Source organism: Galleria mellonella, unplaced genomic scaffold (genome assembly GCF_026898425.1).
Source record: "Galleria mellonella isolate WM207_F2 unplaced genomic scaffold, CSIRO_AGI_GalMel_v1 utg132, whole genome shotgun sequence".
NCBI lineage: Eukaryota > Metazoa > Arthropoda > Insecta > Lepidoptera > Pyralidae > Galleria > Galleria mellonella.
In genome coordinates, this window is record NW_026441989.1 from 2,913,027 (window position 1) to 2,938,801 (window position 25,775).

Below are 25,775 nucleotides of genomic sequence, written 5' to 3' on the forward strand. Positions count from 1 at the left end.
TTTTAGATCACCATGTTACGGTAGTAGTAGTATTATATATGTAATACAGCTTGTCACAGAGTCTTCATTGCCTATTTATATTTCCCTCCACTGTTAATACTTTTTAAAAAAATCTTTTTTGTAAATATTAAAAAATAAATGAACAATTGAAAGTGCCTGTTTTGACGTTTCTATTTTATATATGTTTTTAAGAAAATAATCTTTAAAAAAAATTAATTTCCGTTTAATATTTATGACAAAATGTCCCATCCACGAATTAGGAAGCAGCTAGATACCAGTGGAAATGGTACACGGAGACGTTACTGTTTAGAGACTTCAGTGGATTGTACTGTTTCTAATATAGATATAAAGCAACGTAGTCGAAACAGTAACAAAATACCGAAGAGTATACGTTATGAATTAGAAAACGCATTAGTTGGAGTAAGTGCCTGCACGAATATTATAAGCAAATCCGTTGTAATATTTGTTAGTTCTCGTGATTATTATTTAATGTTCACATATCTGTACTAGTTTTAATTAAAAATCTACAAATATAGGAAAGCTTTACAATATATTCTTTCTTTAGCATCGAGCACCACATATCGCTTATATTTTTTTAAATTTTGTTGCTTTATAAAACTTAATTTACTCTCATCCCAGAACTCTATCTAGGAGAGCAGTAAGTCAAACTAATTGGGGGAAAAGGGATTGTTAGTAATGGAGTCTAGCTGACCCTTTTCCAGCCACATATCCTATCAGGTCGAACTCCATGTGGTTTCCGCTGGAAACTATCATGGTTAATTTTAATGGAATTCATCACGATATGCTAACTGACCTGTTTTTATCGTCACCTATCATCCATTCCTCACTGGTGCCCTGCCATCGTATAACGATAGCGCAGACGGAGTTACTATTTTATTATCACCAATTAAAAAAAAAAGTCAAACTAACTGGAGTTAAAATGGTCATTTATTACAAAGAGCGGCAAATATTTTGTAGAGTGGAAAAATAGCTTAATCGGGCACTATATTCACAGTTTATGACTTTGTTTCTTAGAATATTTTATAATAAGGGATATTATTATGTATGTTGTGGTTTGAGTACGAAAGGCCGTCTTCATAATTTATCTCATGCCAGATTCGAAGACTTTTTTTTTATTGTGTATTATACATGATTTATCAGGTCATGACCATCTAGACCAAGCTCCGGGATCTTTACATTTTCGCATGTATATTTCTATTGTCATTTATTTGTAAATAAATTAAACAAAATAATAGGTATGTTTATAATTTCAGCTGTGCAATGTTTGGTTTGAAGAGATTAAACCGCATCTAGTCCGAAATAATATAAAAGTGCACGTTCACAATAGCGAAGGTGCCGGCAAAGCGAGCGGCGACCACCAGCGCCTACCACCCGGCGCTCCAGGCTGCTCACATCTTGACCCAGGTGCTGCCTCCGATGTACGGGCCTCCGTTTAGCTCTGACATCCTTTTTAATCTATACATTATATAGAACTTTACCTAATAACTCGTATTCCCCGTTTACACCAAAACATATGTAGGTTGCAACACATGTTATCTGCGGCATATTTGGTGCAAACGGTGTGTTACAGTTTTTTTTTATGAGTGAAAATGGTATGGTAACCCCATCTGCGCTAACGGGATACGCTGGCGGAGCACCAGTGAAGGGTGATCGATGAGAATGAAAACAGGGCAGTTAGCCCATCATGATGAATTCATAAGGAATTAACCATGATAGTTTCCAGGGAGAACCGCGAGGAGGTCGACCTGGTTGGGTATATTGCTAGCAATGGGATTATCAGTCTCCATTACTAACAATCCCTTTTCCCCGGTGTGTTACTGTTAAGCCTGTGAATACTAGGGACAATCCTTGTAGTTATTCCCATCTGCTTTCTTTATTTCGTATTTAGATACTTTGTTCTACTTTAGTTACTATATATTTAGTTAGGTATATTTGTTAGTTCTGTCATAGATAATATTATGTATACACCGGGGCTTTGTCGTTAGCTCTGGGCATGTAATATAGTCCTAATTATCAACCAGATATTAATACACAGTAGACGTGCTTGTTCAATGACAATGAAATAAAGTTCTTATTCTTATATATATAGGGTCTTTAAGAATTGATAGTTTTACCTACTCGAATAACGACAAGTTTTAGCATACTGATCAATGTGTGTAGCTTCAACCGCATCTGCTTGCGAATTGTGCCGGCTGTTGTTCAACGCAGCGAGCAGCATCGAGAGCGCAGTGTCACAGGCAGCCAGCGCGTTTCCCGCCACGAATGGAAGCGCCAGCGACGCACATGATAGTATCGGTACGTATTTTTGATTTAGAAAAGATTGTTATAATCGTCATCCTAGCTTTTGTCTGTTCACTGGTAGATACATGATTTTCCCAAAACTTTGTATCCTATTTAATGTATCCATTTGCTTCCGACTGTTTAAGAGCATTCATTTCGAAACTTACCTTTTATTTCTCTTACCATCTAGAAAAACACTTTGTCGTCTTATATATTATCTACTAGTAGATCTTTCTTACTTCTTTACACACTATTCGTTTTTTTAGAATCAATGTCCTAAATGTGAAAATAAGAATGCCAAAGTACCTCGGAAATATCGAAAGAAATGTTTCAAACAGTACGAGACACAGTTTCTGCAATACAACTGGCGAGTACCACGTCTTTGTCGTACCAATGGTTGTCTACCACCTCGGAGTCCAACCATTTACAGAACCTCATGTTCACCTTCATATCAAAATCAAACTGCGGTAAGAGTGCTAACTGATATTCTTAATTTTGTAGTGTTTAAAAGTAATATTTAAAGAAATCTTGGTTTGCTTTTTTAGTGGAGATCGTGGTTGTGGTTTGCGAAAAAATGGTATGAGTAGCTTTACCGTTTAGTCGCATTTGTCGACAGTGCCCAAGCATTTTAAGTACTCTGGTGCATTTCGAATGTGTTGTTTCGAATTTATTGGTAAAGTTACATGGTGTAACTTTACCAATAAATTCGAAACCAAATAAAGGCTGCTCATAGTAGTAGGCTTCTCAAACAGATACCCGACTTTCTATATTTAAAATTGCATGTCAACATTCGGAGTCAAAAGGAACATTTTAGGATGAATTTGAACATTTTCCTAAAAAACTTGGGTTGAAAAACAATAAATAATTTAGAGTGTTGTACTCGTATACTAATTTGACTGTTGAATTAATGATAATGAAGTATAATTCGGTTTAGGTATAGAAGGATTAAAGTTTTTTATTTTTGACCAATTACATTCATGTTTTTGTAACCTTTTAATGCCTTTACTTACACTAGTCAAATTTAGTAATATAGTAGTTTAAGATACTGCTTCACCTTTCGTTGGCTGTGGGTTCAATCCTTGTACAATATAAATTTAAGAAAATATGCGGTTTAGTTTGGAACTAGAAGGCGCAGAAGGCGTTGAGTGATAATATCCTAGACCTAAGGTGAACCGATGTAACCAGACGTCAGAGAAATGTTACAACGAACATTTATCTTCAGCGCAACATAGATCCCTAATACCAGCTGTAAATGCTTGTGATCGGCGTCAAGCGACCACTAGTATAATCGAGTCACATGTGAAACAAAATTCAAAAGTAGATGAATCGTTGTTTAAAGAGGTATAAAACCACGGATTTATCAAATTATCTTATTACGTTATCTTACTATTGCTAGGAACGGTTCTTTTCCGATAAGAGGAAAATCTACTTTTACTCTAATTATTAATATTATTATTAATTATTAATCTACTACTTATCTAACATCGTGGGATATGGTTTCATTTTTTACTTCGTTGTCACACGGAAGTTTATGATTTTATGATTCATTCTTCTACAAATTTTATGATTTAAACTATTTGTTTAATTTATAATCTGTATAATATACAATTTGTAATTGATTTTGGAATGTTATTTATATTTAAAAATAATTTATAGTACCGGTCGAAGGTTCGACTTTATATTAAGAAAAAATTGTGAGAAATTTAAATGCTCCTATATAATAAACTTTATTCAAATAACTACAGAAACATTTTTATTTTAATATGAATTTACATGGTCCAGAGGAATAACACCTGAGTTCTCAGGAATGGCAACGCATGGGGGTATCATGGGTGAAACACTATACTCTGTTATGTCCATGGTACTGCTCGTGTCTATAGGCGACGATTACCACTTTCCATTAGGTGGGTCGTCAGCTTGTTTGCTATTCCAAGTTGTATTAAAAAATAGGCTTACAATTCACAGAATCATTAGTGTTGATACTTACTAGGTATAAATTTTCATTGCAGGATCTTGTTAATATAATCGGTGAGAAATATGATAAACGGTCACGAATTTTGTACAAGAGTCCCACTAGAAACGAGTCGATACCTTCCCATATGAATCTTGTACTAACACCAAAGAATTTGTTGTAAAATGCGAAGAGTTTTAAGAAAAATCAACCTTGGAGGTGAAACTCGTGTGAATTTATGATTTGATGATTGTTCTTGCTGTAATTAACAATGCTTGCAAATGTGCGTCATTTAACAGATGCCATTTTTTCTCATACGTGAGTCCAATTATGTGAATAATGAACATTACTATAATTAAGAGGCTATTAGAACACAGTCGGCGCCTGATGATATTAGGTAGGCATTTTGTGAATCTGAAAGCCATAGCTCTAAAGTTTGGAATTGAAGTCTTCAAAACACGTTCGTACATACTAAAATTCAGGGATTTAGTTCAAAACCTTTAAAATTGTTTGAATTATCAAAATTATAATATTGTGACAAAATTCGTTCGTTCGTTTCTAAAATTTCCAACAAACTTTCATGGTAGATAGGCTGCAGTTGTGAAAACATTTACCTTTATAGAAGTAATCGCGTGCATATTTATTAATGTTCTATAAGAAGGAATTGAATATATGAAAACAACAAAGATTAGAGTTAAAAATTTGAATTTTAAGCGCTGATTTAAAGCTAAATATTATAAAAATCGGATATTTCAGTTGTATTGTTATAATAAAAAACCAGATGATAACTGAACAGAACCGAATTGACGGTGACCTTTTGAAGATATATTTTTTATCTGTTATTTCCACACCATTAAATTACTGAGTACGGTTATGTGTAATAGTATGTAAATACTTTGCCATTATTACCATTTATGTTCACTTTTACTATTAATTATGGTAAAATATTAAATTATACTTAATACGCCGCCTGATAATCACTGATTTTGAATGAAGTCGACTTCCCAACAACAATACCTATTGCAATGAATAAATTAAATCTTAAATTACATTGTCAATAAGAATTAGAACTATTAGCAATATTGTAGGAATTTCCTAAAAACGTTTAACTTTAGTCTATTTCGTGTTAAAGTTATTATAAATAGATTATTTTCTTTTTACATATTTTATTATTTGGGATAGAATTTGCCGCATAGCTACAGTAAAGAAAGGTGTAGCGTAATAACTACGGCGTGCTATGTTACAGACTAGAAACCGACCTGCCTTTATAAAAATATATGTAATCATTTCTTAGTATTCTTTAGATCTTTTTGAACATTTGGGTATATATCAATTAATTACTGATTATTTTTTTTATTAAATTGAATAGATTTTACTACAATAAAGTATTTAATAAAGTTAGCAGTGTTACGTCGCATAGATTTAAAATTATGATATAATTACCTGCAAATGTACCAGTACCAGCGTATCTTGATTTCTTGCTTCTAACGTATTTATTTAATTTAAAAATCGAATGCTCTTTCTTTTATCGCTGATGCTACGACATCTTATTTACTAAAACTTAATTACATTTTATACTTACATTGCGTATACTGTATTCGTCTTCAGGAAGTAGCAAGTGCTAAAATTGTAAAAAGTATATTTTTACAGTGCATATAAATTCCAGGAATGCAACTTATTATATGAATTAAAACATTTCTACTATTATTAATTATCTATAAGGTATCTATTAAAATTATTTTAATCTATTTAGCAAATAAAAATAAAAATAATGTAGTAAGAATGAAGCAACGAACGATTTTGTCTATTTATCTATCCCAATTACTAACATTTTATTCAAATATTTTGCACTTTTTGTGGTGATGAATACTCATTTAATTTCTTCTAAGGTTTTTGTTTATTGATATTTATTATTATTTTTATATTCAGATAAGATAGTTAGAATGTTATTAAATAAATATTATAAATGGTCTAAAATATAATATTTTTCAATAAATTGGATAGAGGGCGTTATTTACGATTTAGTTTTAATAAAGCACGACATCATGCGATTTTATCGTTACGGTATAATATGAAAGCAATATGATGGAATTGTATAGTCACTTTTAATTTCCGTACATGACGTACACGGAAAGTTAAAAGCAACTCTATTTGTATGTACTTATCATATCGTGATGATAAATTCATGCGAATTATACTGTGTTATGATAAATTAAAAAAAGTCCAAAGGATTTTTTTGCAGCTTAGAATGGCTAATAAATTGACGATCCGCTTGATTGAAAGTAGTATCCATTGCCTATAGATATGAACATCACCACGGATTTTCACCGAATGTACTGTGATGCTCGTAGTAACGGAAAGGGTATCTTCTTTTTCTTAAGGTACCATCTCCTACCGGAGGTTGGCGATCTGATCATTTAGCGATGGAAAAGATATCAGATATGTCAAAACTTATATACTGTATAGACTAAAAAATATTGTTTTGATTTCTATTTCTTTTATTAAGTTCTCTTATTATCAGTGCTCTTTTAGTTTGATTTTTTTTTAATATCTTCTATGTACAAAAATTGTCTAATTATTGTTTATTATATTAGTAAGATATTAGTGTAGACACATACGATCATTAAGAAGTTGAAATATCAGTGGCGCTTAATGTCCATGAAGGACGCATGGATTACTCGTACTTATACTTTAAAGATTTCTTTTAAGTTTGAATCACTTTTGCAATCAATTTACAATTCTTGGAAAAAAATAAAAATTCTGCACTGATTGTTAGCCACTTTCTCTATGATTCTGAATTTGGCGAAAACTTTGTAAGAGGCGACGTTTAGTAATAGGTGTAATAATAAGCTGTTCTTTCACACGCGACACTTTTTAATTGGTATAAGTATAACTTCCTTACAACTATATCCTTACTTACGACTCTTTACAAAATTACAACAGACTAAATAAGTACAGAGTGCTTTTCACACGAATAAAATAATTTACAAAACAGTCGAACATATACATCACGCTCACTAACTAAATAAATAAGTCACACGTCACCGGGCTTCGATCGCAACCGCGACAGCGTCGAGCCATCGGGCCGTCCGGCCGGGGCCGAAGCGCGCACGCTCTTTGGATCCAAGTAGAGTTTATGGAACGTCCTCGCGTCACACTCGCACTCGTAGAACTCTGTCACCTTAATTTGTGTGCTTCACATAATCCGTTTCGTAGTAGGCGGTAGTCCCGTGGGCGCCCTTTCTGTCGAGCGCTCGTACGCGCACGAAAAGAAACGCGGCAACCAGGGATGCCACCACTAACACTAATAGTAACATAACCAGTCCCGCCACAAACGACGGCACTGACATACATATTGTCTCCGGATCACTCGCTGGAGACTGGATCACCACGGTCTCGTTTGCTGCAGCATTGTTTAGTGCAAAGTTGACATCACCGGGTGCTACGACTTGAATGGTGCGACTAGTGTTCACATCTGTCATCTCTTGAGCATCGCGCTTGTAAACGTGCAAGCGTAGATGTTGCTCTTCGTCTTCTAATTCCAACTAAACTCTCGGGCAAGTCTTCTACAGACCGAGGTCTGCCACCTAATGTCGCTAGGTTACCATGAGCTTCGTCTTTCCTTTTTACAGTATTGTAAACTCCACGACGACCTGGTGGTGGTGGTGGTGGCAAATTTACCTCGTCGTCTTCACGAGCTGGTGCAGGTGATGAGGGGCTCGGCGCATTAGGTGTTGATGATACTTGTGCTTGTGGTGGTGGAACTGCATCATCACGCTTTTCTGAGAATGCGCCTGTAGCATCAGCAGGGTGCCGAGGATCAGGGTAAGCTGGAGGTACGCCATATTCTGCGTGTGGAGATTGAGGCGGCGGACCATACTCAGCATGAGGAGAGTTGGGAGGTCCGTATACTCCAGCACCAACGGTATTGCCGCCTAATAATGGAACTCCATATTCATTACCAAGACCGCATTTTGGTTCAGGACAGTTGTATCTACATACTTGAATTACGCATTGGAAATGAACATTCATAGAGTCGGGGAATTTGAATGCTTGGAAATATGCAAAAGATACTACTGAAGCTGATGGACCGAAATTCTTTATCTTTTGGAATTTGCTCATTATTTTGGGCCGCACAACACATCCATACTGATCGACGAGTTGAATAGGTGCTCTTTTGCCATCATGAGCTACACAGTTTCTGACAAGCATATCGAATTTGTTTTCATCGTCTTTTATAGCAAGTACCATTGTCATCGTTTGTCCTATTTTGACAATGCCTGAAACTTCTGAAGCCCATGGTCCTTTGCCCACTTGAATTTGCATCCAGCATTGCAAGTTGTCGCCAAGAAAATTTGCTGTAACTGCATGGAGCATGTCCACTTGAAAAGGTCTGAAGGTAACAGCTTTTTCGTAGAAATCATACCACGTGCATCGTAATTTTCGTGCTTGATCCCATACTTCTTGAACATATGGGTCGTATTGAACGATGATTGTATTCTCAACATAAGATCCGCTTGGAGTTGGGCTTCCGTATGTAGCAACGTTATGGTTTGCTGAACTCGACATACCACAGCTGTTGAGGAAAATTTCAAATGTTGCGCTAAGATGTCCTGTACCTGGTTTGAGATGCATGCAATGTGGATCACTGTAGAATCCTTTTGAAAATATCATACCATAGAACGGACGATCAAATTCTATATTAACTCGCATGTGCGTTTTCTCGCATTGAACTTGTAAATGTTTAATTTTTGGACTGTCCGGTGTAGCAAGTGGCCAAGGGTCGTCCGTGTGTGCAGGAGGCAATGGCGGGCCATAGCCACCACCTGCTCGGTGTTCTAATGGTAATGAAGCTGAATCCACTGGAGGCTCGCATAATGCATCCTGAAAACAAAAATATAATACATTATGTATTATGACTATTATTGTGAATTGTTTATCGACGTTTAAATTACGCCAATTGCCTGATTCCTAAACTAGGTTATTTTGTCTTCGAGAAACAACGTAACAAACATCAAATATCTACAACGTTATTGTTTTAAGTAATTATTTCTGATTGTGCTTCATTTAAAATATCTACGAATACAGTACAGATATAAATAATACATGTTCACTTTTTTTTAATAATCAGACGTTTTGTCAATTGTGTAGATGATCTTAACTTTGTAAGTTATCATCTTGTATAAATTGAAATGAAAGCTTTTGCGCTGTCTAGATTCGAGTTCGCAAATTTAAATGAGAAATAATTCATTTGAATTTGTTTTATCGAGATTTTATTTGATTCCAGACTAATTGTTTATTGCGGTCCTACTCGCAGGGAGATGTTTATTTCCGATTTCTTTATTAAGTTTGAGAAATTCTTTCTTAGTGTTCACTTAGGTTTTATAATGTAGGTTTTATGTAAGCAATGCCTCTAAATCTAGTGGCTTTTATTCACTGTGCGATGATCTGTCGGTTATTTTTTTTTAGACAGTAGAAGATTTATTAATAAAATATGATATTACAGAAAAATTATATTTTATTAGTCGTTAACCTATATGGAATAGAGGGGCACATTCTACTCGTCGCAGTCTACTTCACGCCACACGAACGCATGCGGTGCAGGGCGTTTGCCACCTCGCGCCTCGTCGTATCATCCGGCGAGCGCGCGCGGCGTTCTTTCCGACTTTCTACACTGATGGATAGCTCGTGCAAGCAATTATAATATTAATCAGCGCAATCATACTGCCAAGATGAGTTCCAAAGATGCTTTCACGATAGTTTGCTACGTTTATCTTGGCTGGCTGCCGTGTGTATAATGCACACTTATAGAGACGTGAATATGTTAGAGCAGCGGTTATATTGATGTTAGGATTGAAATTAATAAGATTATTTCTATATAATTATTCAGTATTTAAATAACCACGTACATATTTCTAATGTGGAATAAAACAATTACAAGATTTTATAAAATTTACTGTAAAAATATATTAGAAAAAAAAATAACGCGTAGTTTCTAAACTTATTTCTGTAGATTTGCTATTTACCTTTAGAGTTACATTGAGTAATATGTAATTCTGAGCCAAAGGTAAAGTCGAACTTGAAGATTTTAAATTTGCTTATAAAACTTAGTATAATATAATAATTTCAAAAAATATAGTCTAGAAAAGAAAAATAATAACTAGCTAAGAAAATGTTTATTTATAAAAAAGCAAATCATAGTACAAACTCGAATCCGATACTTTGATAAAATTACAATCTTACATAGAAGGGAGTTCCATAGTCATGCTGATTGAAGTGTTTTGAAATGTAGTATCCAGAGCTTAATATTCGCTACTCGAAATGATTTATATATATATATATATATATATATATATATATATATATATATATATATATATATATATATATATATATATATATATATATATATATAATATTTGTCAATATAAGCTTATAATAAGTGACGTTAATAATTATTATGGAGTGAGAGTTAAATGAAGTCTTAACGATATAGGACATACGAGAATAGGTGAGATGAATATGGTAGCCTGCCCTTAGGTATGTTTACTTCTCGGAAAAACTTTGATGAAAAATGACTTTTATTCTTAATGAAATAAGGCATTAGCGCAAATAGATATGTTACAAGTACCGGTCATGTTTTCTAAACCGGTTAGAAATTACCCACTGATCGAGATTGTCAGTTGCGGAAGAAAACACTGGATCTATAAACACGCGCAACACTTGGTTACTGGAGCTTTCTTAAACAGATCTGGATGTGCAAGTTAGTAATTGGTCGATAGAATTCACACAGCCTTATATTTATATAATACTAGACTTATACCTGTAGTGTACGTTATAGGTACTACGTCAATGCCTGTGACAGAGTTCGCGGAAAGTTTTTAATACCTTCTGGTTAGGTGACATTTTAGAGCTACGGATGTATAAAATAATTGATTTTAGGCTACAGGTACTGTCAAGCTCCTTATAAACGGATTATTCTTTATTTAAAAATATATTTACGCTAGTAATCTGGTCCGGTTTCGCACGAGTAAATAGAATTTTCTTAAAGAATATATAACCTATGTTCCTTGCTGATAATATAAGTTTTATAGTTGAATTTTTAAAATAGGTTCAGTAGTTTTTGGGTTTATTCATTACAAACAAACAATTAAATCATTACTCTATAAAATTACAGGGAATCAGTGGATGCAGGTGGCTGAGAACCGTTCCTTGTAACGGTCTTGGATGCCTGTTTAGCAGTGGATAGATAGTGGCTGAAATGATGATGATGTGTGTATTAGAAATAGGAAAAATTTATTACTAATCGTAAAGATAAATTCTACTAATGTTATAAATTTTGTTTGAATAAAATAATATGCAGTATTAGATGTACAGACTACTTTTTATAATAAGTCACGCAGGCAAATTTATTAAATAATGAATTACTTAGTTAAGACATCTTAACTGTAAGCTACACACATGCTTGAAAGAAAAAAATTACTTAGTTTTTTACCTGATATTGCTTCCCTACTGGTGGGTAAAAGTAAAAATTTTCCATCTGTTTTCACCATTGAGTTACTAGTATGTTATTTTTATTTATTTATTTATACTTTACTATACATAATACATATGAAATATGACAGAGGTTACCAAATCTATAAAGGTGAGCTTAACTTTAATTAGTTCTCTTTTAGTAAACTCTAAGTGGAAAGGTGCATTAATATCAGCGATGTATTTCTAGTTAAGTTATATTAAGTTCATGGAGTTACAGGTAGGAACGATAACAGGTGCCATAAGCACGCTGGTGTGGCCGGAAGGAGCACGCAAGTGAAAGTTACAAGGTAATACGAGTACACATCCTCTATCCTTACACGAATAAGTAGTAAATTAAATAGAAATTGGGATGAATTCTGTGGCGTCAATTCTTTAAACCTATCTTTAATTATACATTTAAATTTCATATTGTGCGAAATTTTTATGCTTAGAATCGATATGAAGTAAATTTCTTATAGACTTAAATAAAAAATATTATAATTTAAGTTTGTAATGTTTTAGAAAACAGTAATTTCACGAACCTATTAAATTAAAATAGTAGGTTAAGAAATAAGTTTATAGAACTGGCGCCTTAGAATCGAGCCTATTGCAACTTTAGTATTCTGGGTTGTGCTCTTGAATCTTCAATTAATAGTTTTTAATATTACAGCATAATGTTGAAAAAGGTAATTATTATAAAAGTCTCGAGTCACCTGCATCCACTGAATCTCTGCAACTACATAATACTTTAGAAAAATTAATATGAAATATTTGTATATGTATATATTAGATACTATCCTTAATCTATGTGTGAAATACATTATATATCTATGACAATACACAATTATGTAGGTAGTATTAGAAACATAGACTAAGCATAACGCATTAGACATATCTGTACAGGTAGTAATTTATCCGAGTACCTTGACATAGAAAGAGAATCGCAGATATTATCCTTAGTCTATGATTAACGAGATACGAAAACATAGATTAAGATCAATAGGTACTTGCGGTCTCATAAATTAAGAATAGTAAGTACTTGACATTCTCTTTCTACGCTGGTAAAGTTTTTGTTTAAATGGTAAATTAACTATGTAATAAGTTTTACAATTACACAGCGGGTTTTCTCACGTTTTCGTGTTTAAACTTGTTCAAAATGAAAACGAAAAGATGAAAACGTGAGTAAAGGCGATGTAAACAATTGTATGATAGTTATCATTCAACTATACTAATTTTTAACAGACTTCGGAACAAGGGAAAATTTTTGCGGTCTAATCTAAAACAGTATTAATGATTTTTTTTTATTAAAATAAAATTACTCTTAGGACAACCTTATTCCTATACTTTGTTGGAATTTAAGTCTGTTTTTTTTTTTATCAAAAGTAATTAGAAGATGAAGTAAAAGTAATTAATAGTAGAAATGAAATACAAAAACAGCAAACCCAAAATAATGTAATGGTTTAAAGTGATAAAATTGTAATGATGAAGAAATATACATAAATTTTTTTTTTTAACAATAATATTAGAATTGCAAGCTAGATGCTAACTTGTATGTCAGTAATTATTATTAAATTACTTTAAAGTTTCTTGTTTAAAGTCTAAATCGCGACAGTATACCAATAGACTATAAAACTCTCCGTAGAATTAAAAAAAATAAACTGCACATTGCGTAAATTTATGTACCAACTATTTTGAGTTGGTTATAATTTTTCTGTTACTTATGTAAGTCCTTTATATCAGTTTCTTGTTAGTTACTATCTTTAATCTATGTTTACTTAATCCTTACGCTAGAAATCTTTATTTAGGCGTTATACTTTGTATCCTTACATAAGAGATTGAAGCAAAACAAACCTAATTTTACCAAAAAAATGGTGTGAAAGTTGTTTAAATTAATACGAAATTAATAGAACCGGATTTTTGTGTGCATCCGACAATGTTTGCCAATACTAACAAGGTCGTGGTCATTAATATTTTTTCTGATATAAACATTTACTAGTTTTAATTTAGATTCAACTTTAAAATTTAATAGAAAAAATACATAATATAAGAAATTACTTATTTAATTTAGAAATGAATTGGTATTATTGAAATTGAAAGTGACTCGTGTGATTTCCTTCACGCGGAACTTTCTACGAGAACAGCAGTAAGAAAAATTTTAGGTTTCTATCGCTGCAGTATTTAAGAATGATCTTTATGATTATGCTTTGTTATGTTAGTTGATAATTCATATTCTTGTATATATAACTAAGAAAATAACATATACAAAAATGGGGAAGGAAAGGTTCTAAGGTTAACGCGGGTGGGGTAGCCATTTCATTTTCATCCATTACAATTTTCTACAGGCCTTTTGATAGGTAGATTAGATATAGCGCAATGGAATAGTAATCGTACAATCAAAGCTTCCTATGTAGGATGCGTGTGTGTGCATGTCATTACTCTTACACTCTCTTTATTTGATACACATTACGAGCATTTTGCGAACTGCTTGAACGTGAGAAATGAGTGTATGCATTATCAGATAGTTCGTGATCATTTCCTGGAGCCTCACCCATGCTGTAAACATTTTCAAGTAATAAATGATGTCTCCTTAGACTGACATGGTATGTGAATATATAATTAGAAGTAAAGGTCGTGACGGTACTACACACGTGTGTAGATATTATTTTGGGACTGACTTGCAATGCGACTTTTACTGTAAATATGTGTTGGCATCTACCGATAAGCATTAACCTTACATACACGACTTTCATTTCAGCAACACGTTTTCAAATAATGAGTGAAATTTTAATGCGAATATAGGTTTATTTAATTTTATAAGTTTTTATGTTATTTATAATATAGTGAAAGAGTTTTTGTATGAACATTTGTAAATCAAGAATTATAATACTTATGTTAAAATAATTTTTTTTTAGATAAATCATTTTTGATAAACAGAATACTATCTTTTTAATTTAAAATTTCTAAAAATAAGGGCTGTTTTCAGCATTTTGTACTTATTGAAGGGTTAGTTTTATTCACATAAGTATGTTTTATATAACATTTTTTTGCATTTAATATGATTTAGGGTTATCTATCTAAAAATTATTTGTAATGAAATATACCAATTTTACCGCTGATACTATAAAAAAATTATGATAACTATTATATATTTACTTCCTCGGAATTTATCCATTGACAATATATTTTTAAATAAATACTTATATTTGTGACTTTTCGTAACGATTTCTATCTTGAAGATGGCAATTGATGATTCTTTAAAGAGATTCTTTAAATTTTCATTTTTATCAAAATAACGCAATTAGTATCTGGTCGGGTTATAGATAAATTTCAATCTGGTCAGATTAAAATTTATCTGTAATTTTGCTACAATAGATAAAGTACAGATAAATTTCAATCTAACTCTAATAATTAGAAAATGATCCGTTGTATTGTGTATAAGTGTTGTCATGAGCAAATTGGCGTTAAATTAAACAGAAATATTTAGTTGGAAGTTTCGCTCCAGTTATAATATTATAATTAATTAATATATTACCTACACATTAAAGCCACACAGCAAGAACACGTAAATCAATTTCAATCACCATATAAAGCCCGATTGTAAAATAAATCATAATTTGACAGTTTAATAGTGAGTCATAAATATGTGTACGTTTTTGTATACAATTAGCATACAATAACGTCCATATTATAACAATTTATGCATTTAATGGACATACAAGTAAGCCATTAAAATCATTACACATAAATAAGAATATGTAGTAACATCGAAAGTGATTCGTTGGTTTACACTTTCTTTGACGGATTGCTTTCTAACATGAATTAGCGAAGTTATGTTGTCCCCGTACAACCAATGTAATAATAAAATGCCATTCATCATATATATTTATTATATGTATAGAACCGGAAATGGATATCTTTTATTCTTTCTATTAGCTCTGTCAGAGTGCTGATAATAATTTATTTATTTTTATGGCAAAATTCTGGCCAAAGTATGCAATAGGTACGAGTATAGGACACTAAACGTAGGTATAGATTATAAAAATAAATCAATTTACAAATAGCAAAGTTATCATATAAAATATACAAATCACAGTGAATAAAGAACCTCTAATCTTTATAAATAATAGAACCGATCAGACATAAAAAGTTTATTGACTATTATGAAAGTGTATATCATATGTATATTAGATTACACAACAATAGCCAACGAGTGTAATGGATACACCCCTTGAATTAATCAATCAATTTTATAATGACTGTCAAATTATTTAATCGTGAACGATGTAGCTTCGTAACAACTGTAACTGATACGACCAAAGAACTGTCTCCGTTCACAAATTGTATTATAATTGTTTTCATGGGCAAAAATGAAATCGACTTCACGCCGCTGTTACGTCACTTACTGATACAAACGTGATTCTTCATTCAGTGAAAGTGTTAGTCGAAATAGGTATTATGACGGTCAATGACTCGATTTGTTCTTGCTTCCAGATTAGACATTGAAAAATTACTTACTCATAAATCGTGCAATGTTTATGACATTTGCAATTGTGTTGTTTAAAATAGTGGGCCGATTTTTGACGCAATCGAATCGAAATTGCGTCAAATAGATGTCACTATTATATAATTTCGATGGTAAACAAAAAATACCTCTAAATTAATTTTTCTATTAATATCATAAATGCGATTATAAAAATGGATGAAATTTGATACATGGGTAGGTTATATCTTAACTTAGTACTTAGTATACTTTATGTACTAATTCATGCGGGCAAAGCCGCGGGATACAATTAGTATAAAATAATTGTTTAATTTTTTTAATTACCTACCTGCAATTTTTCTCACATTCAGAAATATTTTTATATCAATATATTGAGAATTCATGTTAAACCATCTAATTCACTTTCTGGTTTAATCGAATTTGGAATAAATTCATATTTAGAATATTTTATGTGACCTTAGTAAAATGTTGTGCGTGTTAGTTAGAAGGTATACCTATATTGTAAACTATTTTTATTTTGTTTTAACCACTGTTTGATGTGACTTCGGTTTGAGCACAATCCAATTGCGTTAAAAGTTATCTTGCAGTTTTAAATCGAATTACTTTGAAGAAATAACGTAATGACAATACAAGTTTGATTCTACAAATTGATTGGATTGATTTATAATAGAAAAACTACTCAATAAGTATAGCAGTTTATAAAAAATATAAGTAAGTAAGGGAACATAACTTTTTATTAATGTTAGATGGCGAACATACTGTATGATTTTATGGCCATAAAGAAATACCTATGTACAAACAAATATTACTTAGACGCAATTTCTTGATGATCGACTTATATAGGTAGTATATTAAATATTTCTGTCATAAAATAAGCAGTCAGAACCATGGTGAGTATATATTTATTTGTAGTGAGAAAAAATCACACAATGAAATGAAACGTGTATGAAATCAAACGTGTATGAGGTAATGAAACCTCAGTGGTTATTCCAAGATTTAAAATAGCATTTTAATTTGACGTTCCAACATCATAATAATGTAACGGAATATAGAGTACTTTTGACTCAATTTTATTACTAATCTGGTTTATATTGATTCTTAGAATAGGAAAAAGATTCCTTCAATATTCAATCGAAATTATTGTTACAAAAAATAAATAGAGAATGTTATCTTAAAATAGGACCCCTTGTTAATTTTGTTAGCAGTGTCCCAGCTTCGAGTAGATAGATAGATAAATAAATTAGTACTTTATATTATGCTTCATATATGTTGCAGTCAAAACTCTTAACCAGTCAGTCAGTTAAAAAGTACTATTGACTGAACAGGTCGGTCAAAAGTGGTTTTGATTGAAAATTATTGGTTATTAGTACTTTCGACTGCAAATTTGCGTTTAAAATTACTTTTGACTGACGCTCTTCGTCAAAAGTAGTTTTAGCTGCAATAAAGTATCAGTCAAAAGCACTATTAACTTTAGATGTGAATAAAAAAAATATTTATTAAATGTGAAATCATTTATTACGAAAAATTTAGCATTACAATCAATACATAGAAAACATATTTACCTAACCTAACCTAAGTAAATTAGGTTAGGACTTTTTAAGAATTTTGACTGATACAACCAGTCAAAACCACTTTTAACGAAATCACTTAGTCGAGAGTACCTTTAACCAACTCTATTGGACAAAAATACTTTTAACTGTTATTTTAGTCAAAAGTATTATTGACTAAAGCATACGGTCAAAAGTACTTTAGACTGATTTTGCTAGTTAATAGTACTTTTGACTGGTTAAGAATTTTGACTGCAACATAGCTTTAATATGCAATTTTTTTATATCTTGGGTTACATTATATATATATATATATATATATATATATATATATAGCTTAGTTGCTCGTTGGTAATGTAACTTTCTATAGGTGAAAGAATTTTGAATAGGTATACATAATCGTTTTTGAGTATATCCATTACAAACAACAAAGAAATAAATCAAATCAAATAAATCACAAGGCGAATTTCAAAGAGATTTATAAAGTACTATTTGTTATTATAATAGAAAACACAAGTTTTCTAATATAATAATATCTACTTATATATAACTGGAGAACGGGACTTTAATAATATCATAGAAAATATGGTTGTAAATATAAATTGATACAATGTTTTTGTGTCGGCTAAATTCGAACGCACGTCTACAAGCTCTTTGTGAGTCAAGGTAGTAAACATGTACGCTTTCAATTATAGTTTAATCAATTGGTGAATAAAGACAGAAATGACTTTCATATTACTTGAAGACCTTTATAGAGTAGTCAAAAGGTATTGTTTTAAGCAACTGAGGTTCCATGTTTATTTCTCGGACGAGGGCATTTAAGAAACGAACTTTTCGAAATTAATTGCTCAGATCTGGGCGTTCTGCTTATTAGCAGATTTGTCATGATGTAATGACACAAAGTATCATCAGAGGATCAAGTGGTTAGTGTGATTATATGATATTATTTTTTTAAAATATACCAGTTACTTTTTAAAAATTATGCAGAAAATATGAAAATGTCTGTACTCTATAGTAACGCGAACGACGAATGCACCTCAATTAATTCAAGATCGCCGTGCTAAGAGCTGATTTCTCTTATAGACATTCAATATACGCAGATCAGCATACGCAGTTAGCTTCGAATGGTCTGTTTTGTGGATGTACTAACGGAATCATTAGCCCAGTTATAGAGAACGCGAGCGGAAAAAGCTGAATAATGCAAGAGTGAAGCGCGTAGCGTACAACACGGCACGCCATCAGCGTTCAGGGGTGCACATAAGGAATTCTACGAAAAACAGTTTGTACAGTAAGCAATTGTTTGAACCAATGAAGTAGATATCGATTGAGATTATTTTATATTTAGAATATTGGGAGATATTTTTAAATAAAATGTCTAAACTGTTTTAATTTAAACAGATAAATCTTATTTTGAGTTATTATGAAGCAATTAAATATTTTAATTTCAAATATTATTTTAGACTTCTGTGATAAAATAAATTCTAAGTTTCTAAATATAATTCTAAATATAATTCTAAATATATTACTTCTTATCGATTATTAGAAAATTATTACTATTGAGTTACGCAGTAACACAAATTTGTCATATTAATTATTTTGCAGGAATAATTACACAAATTTTTTATATTCTTATTATTTCTATTATTATAAAATGTGCTTCAAACAAGTAGTAAGGGTAGATTACCAAAAAGTTAATAACAATTTGAAATTAAAAAGTTTTAAATTTCATAAATCATTATGTTTAAAATTATCAATACTAAATAAAAAATAGATAATAAAATCTCTATACATATCTATCTAATGTTATTAAACAAGTGGCTTTAAAAGAATTAAGCGTGACTAGTAGTAGCTACTACTCATATATGTTCAGATGGAAACGGTACTACAAGCGAAGTTGCGGCTCGTATTTAGCTTATAATGCACCAGCACAGCCGTTATTGCATTAGTAAAGTATTACAATATGGACTGTAAAACTGCGGCATTAGTGAGATTGTACGTGCCGAGCTGCTACATTTATAAGCATCAAAGAAAAAATAAAACGCAACAGAATGCAGACATTTTCTACTATTATAGTCAACTTGTGATTTTTTTGTATATTATGATTCATGATTTTTTCTTATTTAAATTATTTCAATTATTTTAATATATATGTATTAAATTAGTACTCAAATTTGATTGAAAGCTTGATTTTATTCATATAATTATATAGTAAATATAACGTATGTATATACTAAGAAAATTGACATTTTCCATAAAAACAGGTGCCCATAAAAATAGATCAGTGTAGACAAAGCCGCTGTACCCTAAATCCTAATAAATATGAACGTTTGAAAAGATATTTAGATGTTAAGATGTTTGTTGTATATTGCATGTTTGATATTCAACCCTTTAAAGGCTGGACGGGTTTGGGGGAAAAGGGATTGTTAGTAATAAGGTCTAATTTCTTCATACCTAACAACACCCTATCAGCTCGACCTCCACGGGGTTCCCCCTGGAAATTATTGTGATTAATTCTAGTGGAATTCGTCACGATTGGCTAACGAACCTGCTTTCATCGTCACCTATCACCCAGCACTGGTGCCCCGCCATCGTATACCGATAGCGGAGGCGGGGTACCGTTTCATTATCACCCATAAAAAAAGGGCTGGACGCGTTTGAATGAAATTTGGTATCGATATAGGTAGGTAGAAATCTAACTTAACACATAGGATTATTTATTCCTATCCCGTTGCCCGCGTGAATCGGCTAGTAATAAATAAATAAAATTAAGGTTATATAATCTAAGGAAATCGAGCATTTCCGTTGTAGGTAATGAACTTGAACATTGAAATTACCGTGAAACGCACCCGGCACGTGCGCTTGCAGTTAAGGCGCGTAACACTCAACCGATCAATCTGCCCTTTCACAACAATTGTTAAACTTGGCTTTTCATTTCTGTTTATCTTAAAAAACATCTTGATTTAATTTAGGTATCGCCTACTTTCACTTATCAAAATAAAAATAAAGTTGCTTACCTGTAACAGGAGCGTCGCAATAGCCAGCAGCAACCTGGTCCTCTTCATAGTCACAGTCCAGTTTCAGTCCGCGACCTGCAACCAACGAAACACGTTCAGGAGAGCACTAGCCTAGGGCCCGAGCGCGGGCGGCGCTGGACATGAGCGCTAGTGATGCGACACTTTCGGCGCGGGCGCGGCGACCATGGCGGAGACTGTGTTAGCCGCACTGCTTGCGCCGTGGACGCTGCAGTAGCTCCCCCCACGCCCCGCCACCCAAGCCCCACCAGCGTAGCAAGTGGGGCTGACCCACTGACCGAATGCAGCGTGCAGCGCCGGAACTGCACCGGTCGCATCTTTCCAGCGACGCGTGCCTCTCCCGTTTCATCGAGAGGAAACCGCATTCGGCCTTCACCTTATTACGCTCAAGGTCAACTGTATTTACACGCTTATTGAACATTTTTTATAAACAAATATTGACCGTTTATTTACGGTACTATTGGTTTAAGAAATAAAAACCGAGACTATCAATGGAGCTTTTATTTCAAACCTTTTGTTTTCCGCATATTTTGCTTTAATTCAATCTTAAATTGATATAAAATTAATTAATGCTATTAATATTCAAGTAATTCTATTATAAGAAGATCATAATATATTATATAAGGTAAATTATCAGGATTTAAGCCAATTTATTAATAAATTAACTTTTAGTATGCAGATAACGTAAATAAATAAACAATTAATAATTAAGCAGAAAGAAGTATGTCAAGAAGGTACTTATAGACAAATACAATATAGTATATCTGTAATAGATATAAATAAAAGAGTAATTGCAATAGTGACGTTATAATGTGTATTTTTTCAGATTAGTTATAAGTAGGTACAGAGAACTAATAATAAGCATTATATATAAACAGTATAATGTAAAATTTACTGTGGAAAGAATTATATAGGGAGGCATAATCTTGACATTGTATTTAAATGTACATTTTATTAAGTTCGTAGCAAATAATATATCTTAGTTATTTCTCACAGCTTGTTTAGTGTGGATCCGATATTGGAACGATATAGAGATAAAAATATATTCGTGGGAATTTTCAAAAAGCATTTCTTACTTCTCGCTCGAGGTATTTGAGGAACCTTATGCAAAATTTTTTCTGTTTTTGTTGCACCTATATCTATCAGTAAGTTTTTTCTTTTACGGAGATTATTGCAATTAAGTATAAACATTACTGATATTAATACTTCTAACTTAATTTAATTATTTAATAACTAACACTTAAGATTTGGTACTCCTTGATAGTACCTAACCATACAAATCAGAAAAAAATTGACTTTGTAGATCTAGTATAGTAACGATACGAAAATAAGAAAATTATCGTGGGAATTTTCAAAAAGTATTCCTCTGATCTCCTTTTAATTTTTTTGCACAATTTTTTCAGCTGATTTTGTATTCTGAGTTGGACAATTCATAATAAAGTACATTTAAAAATACTTAAAAATTATGTTGAATAAAAAGTATTTCTATTCTTTCTAAATAGTGTATAATTTAGTACATTTATATATAATATGGGTGTAGGCGGTGGTAGGCACAAGTGCAATTTAAGTCGGATACAACAGCAATGGTGTGGACGATTTCACCCTAGACACTTGATCGCTTGCTGGTTAGAAAGCACAGAAAGTCTCGTCTGTCGATACGAGAATATACTTGACTGCTCCACGCTCTTAGATACCATACTAAATTTCAATTGAATGTTTATGTCATTGTTAAAATGGTATGGATATCTATAGATATGCCAGGGTCCATAATAATGGAGATATTGCAAAATTCTACACATTGAAGTTTACAATTCACGTGACATTAAAAGATAAAATAAAACTATTTATAATACTAACATAGGAAAAAGACTAATTTGATTTAAAAAAATTAAACGGTCAGTTAAATTAAGTTGTTAAGCGATTAAGCGTAACCATCGCTCGTTAGCGGAGCCCCGAAACGTTTATATTTCTATTTATGTCGGTAATACAGATTGATATATTTTTTTCTACGGCTGCACCCACCTGTTCGTAACTAGGCTGGTAGCACTAGTTACTCGCAAGAAAGCGGGCCCTGGGGCATTTTCTATTTTCTGTAATCTACGGCGATATTATAATAATAGACTGTGTAGTAGGTGCCGGCCGCGCTCAATTAAGCACCTCAGACAAGAAACGCTAAGAAATGTGGGACAGTAGTCACCCAATCAAATTCTAATCATAAACGTGGTCTAGTCCCAATGCCGCAGCCTCTCGTGTGCCCTTCTGAGGCGATCGTGCGCACTCATAACATACCTACACACAAATATCACTTTCGTTCCTCTGTATTCTGTAAAACCGCTATTCACGAGTACTACGTAAGCTATTAATATGTATGCTTAACCGTAATTATGGCGATAGTGATGTATAGTTAATTGATTTTATAACTGTACTGTATGAATCTTGGGAATTACTGATGGACGGTACCAAAAAAAGTTGTAAAAATTGATAAATAAACGTTTGCTAGTAATACCAATATAACTTTGTGCTCTATATATTCATTTATCTAATATTAAATTAATAATAGCCTATTATTACCTATAAGGGATGTGTCAATTCGATAAACAACCTTATTTTATTATGCTACTAAATGAATTAAAGTCAGCGAATAGACTCTGAGAAGTGTTAATCACGGCTTATTAAATCAAGATACTACTTGACCCTTCTATTCTTCTCTCTTGAGAAGAATGGAAGTCTGGGATCTTCCAAAACTTAGAGGTAAATTGATCGAGCATGCTTAAAAACATATAAGCATACTGCAGAAGGCAGGCTGGTAAGATTTCTGGAAGCCGGTAGAGAGGGATTGTTAGTTATAATGTTTAATAGCTCCATTATTATCAATATAGCCTATCAGCTCGACTTCCACATGGTCCTTCCCTGCTGAAAACCATCGTGATTATTTTCCTTTCTCTGAATTTCTGATAAATTCGTCATGCTGGACCAATTAACCTTCTTTCTCGCCTATTATCTGCTACTGGTAAGTATTTCGTTATGATACGATAGGGCAGGCGAAGTTACTAAGAAAGTATTTTACATAATTTCTAAGTAAATAAGGAAAAATTGCACAGGAACAAAAAAGGCTCGATCAACAGACAACATATCTGTGGTTTATTTACCGGCCAAATTATTTCTGATTAATTATTTGTTTTAAACCGTAAGGGATATACGCATAATTATGATTGTTTTGTATTTCTAATTGTTTAATTGGTCTGTCAAAATGTTGATCATGTTAAAGTGAGGCGGACAGAGACAGTATTATCCAATTTAACGCTCGTTGATCAACGTCTAGCGTCCAGTGAAAGCTGCTCTGAATTATTAAAATATTAAATTCCTAAATCTCTTTGGGTATCTAAAATATACATGATTCATAAAACAAAATAAGGTACTTAAATATGTAAACATGTAATAAATTATTGTAGGAAACTTGCGTTTCTACAAGTTTCGTATTTTATAAAAAATACTATTATCTCCCTAAGATTTTAATTTGTGATTGTAAACATAAAATTATACTTGCTTTGAGTGAAATGAATATGTTATATTTTTGTGTTTATTTAATTGTAATTCATACCTTGTGTATTAATGTCAGAGTAGGTACAAAAATTATGTGATATTACAATTATGGGTCAGCCAGTCAATGTCTGATACGTAGATAGAGAATTAGTATGAAACTGTTATTTATATGGAAATTATCTATATTTTTAATTAGGTCAAAATTTTATAGGTATTTAAAATTATTAACTACTCATGTAATTTAATAAAATAATAAAACATAACAAATAATTATGGCCTTATATAAATAAAAATGTATGAAGTGAAATTCTCTAACGAAGATGTTCATGCGAGGAGCGATATTAGAAGTCAGATCAAATACGACAGTCGTGGGATAATGTTCTGTTGTGCGCTAAAATACTTGTTCAGATTTCACACGAGATGATCAACAAAAACCGCCGTGAGTGGTAACTTTATTCAGAACTTTCATTTTCTGCCGATCGCTAAAGTGCAATTTGCAAGTCAATGCAATCAATATTGTGAGGTGCAATTTTTTTCTTTTAACAATTAAACCAGAATCTATATTTTACAGTCATTAATGGAGTCGCATGAAGAATTTGTAAAAGAAAACGTGTATGTACGTGTTCGTTTAACAGCAAGTGTAGCATTATAATAGCTAAGAGTAAAATTATATAAAAATTTTTACACTTTCTTAATAACAATTTTTAGTAAACTGAAAGTCTCATTATGAAAGTCTCTTCATTATATAATGAAAGAAACTATACTTTTGTTCATAGTTACAAATTGGAAGATCATACATGTAATAGTTAATATAAATAAGAAGGACATTTGAAAGCGCAATCTCTAAAATATTAATTACAGGAACGTATATGACTGGATAATTTGTATTATTTCTACTAGATAAGGTGATAATATTTTCGTAAACCGTGTGTATCTTAATAAATGTTAAGTTCATATAATGTTTCTAACTTCAGCAGTTTGAGCTGTAGGCACGTTATTTGCCAGTCAGTTTTAATTTTTAAAATGTAGATAGCTACAAACCATAATTTCCGATGCGCTACAGTGTGAAACTCGCGTCGAGTTACTTAAATCTTATTTGTATGTTATCTTGCTAATATTACAAAATTATAACTAAATAATTTTTTACGTGGGGAATATTTAAAAAAAAAAAAAGTTGAGGGCCTTAATAAAACTAATAGACGCCAAAACTATAATTATTTGAAATTTTGTCTGTCTGTTTGTACGTCTATTTGTTCCGAAACCACGCTAAACTACTATACTAAGTAGGATAGTGTTTTGACAGTTGTGTTCTTGAATGTATAATTTAAAATTAAATGTATATTTTATATTGAAGTGATCTATTTAATTGAGTTCCCTACTTCTCA

The 25,775-nt window shown here is 32.1% G+C and overlaps 2 protein-coding genes across 4 annotated transcripts in view; one reads left to right on the plus strand and one right to left on the minus strand.

The window, feature by feature from the left end:
• The first annotated feature begins 90 nt into the window (after nucleotides 1-90).
• LOC116413536 (uncharacterized) lies at nucleotides 91-21,319 on the plus strand. 3 transcript variants are annotated; one of them, XM_052903107.1, is made up of 6 exons: nucleotides 91-420; nucleotides 1,275-1,439; nucleotides 2,182-2,316; nucleotides 2,568-2,768; nucleotides 4,311-4,471; nucleotides 20,839-21,319. In XM_052903107.1, exons 1-5 carry the CDS (start codon nucleotides 241-243, stop codon nucleotides 4,434-4,436), a joined length of 807 nt encoding a protein of 268 aa, XP_052759067.1. In that variant the 5' UTR covers nucleotides 91-240; the 3' UTR covers nucleotides 4,437-4,471; nucleotides 20,839-21,319. The 3 variants fall into 3 exon arrangements, with proteins under 3 accessions (XP_052759067.1, XP_052759068.1, XP_052759069.1); XM_052903108.1 differs by lacking the exons at nucleotides 4,311-4,471; nucleotides 20,839-21,319 and adding an exon at nucleotides 2,825-2,962; XM_052903109.1 differs by lacking the exons at nucleotides 4,311-4,471; nucleotides 20,839-21,319 and adding an exon at nucleotides 2,847-2,962.
• The window catches only part of LOC113518426 (cuticlin-4), a 48,765-nt gene continuing 30,101 nt past the window's right edge, over nucleotides 7,112-25,775 (minus strand). Inside the window, 3 exon segments of the mRNA XM_026903341.3 lie at nucleotides 7,112-7,762; nucleotides 7,764-9,136; nucleotides 20,830-20,904. Of these exon segments, the coding sequence (XP_026759142.3) occupies nucleotides 7,435-7,762; nucleotides 7,764-9,136; nucleotides 20,830-20,877 (1,749 nt within the window). The 5' untranslated portion in view covers nucleotides 20,878-20,904 and the 3' untranslated portion in view covers nucleotides 7,112-7,434.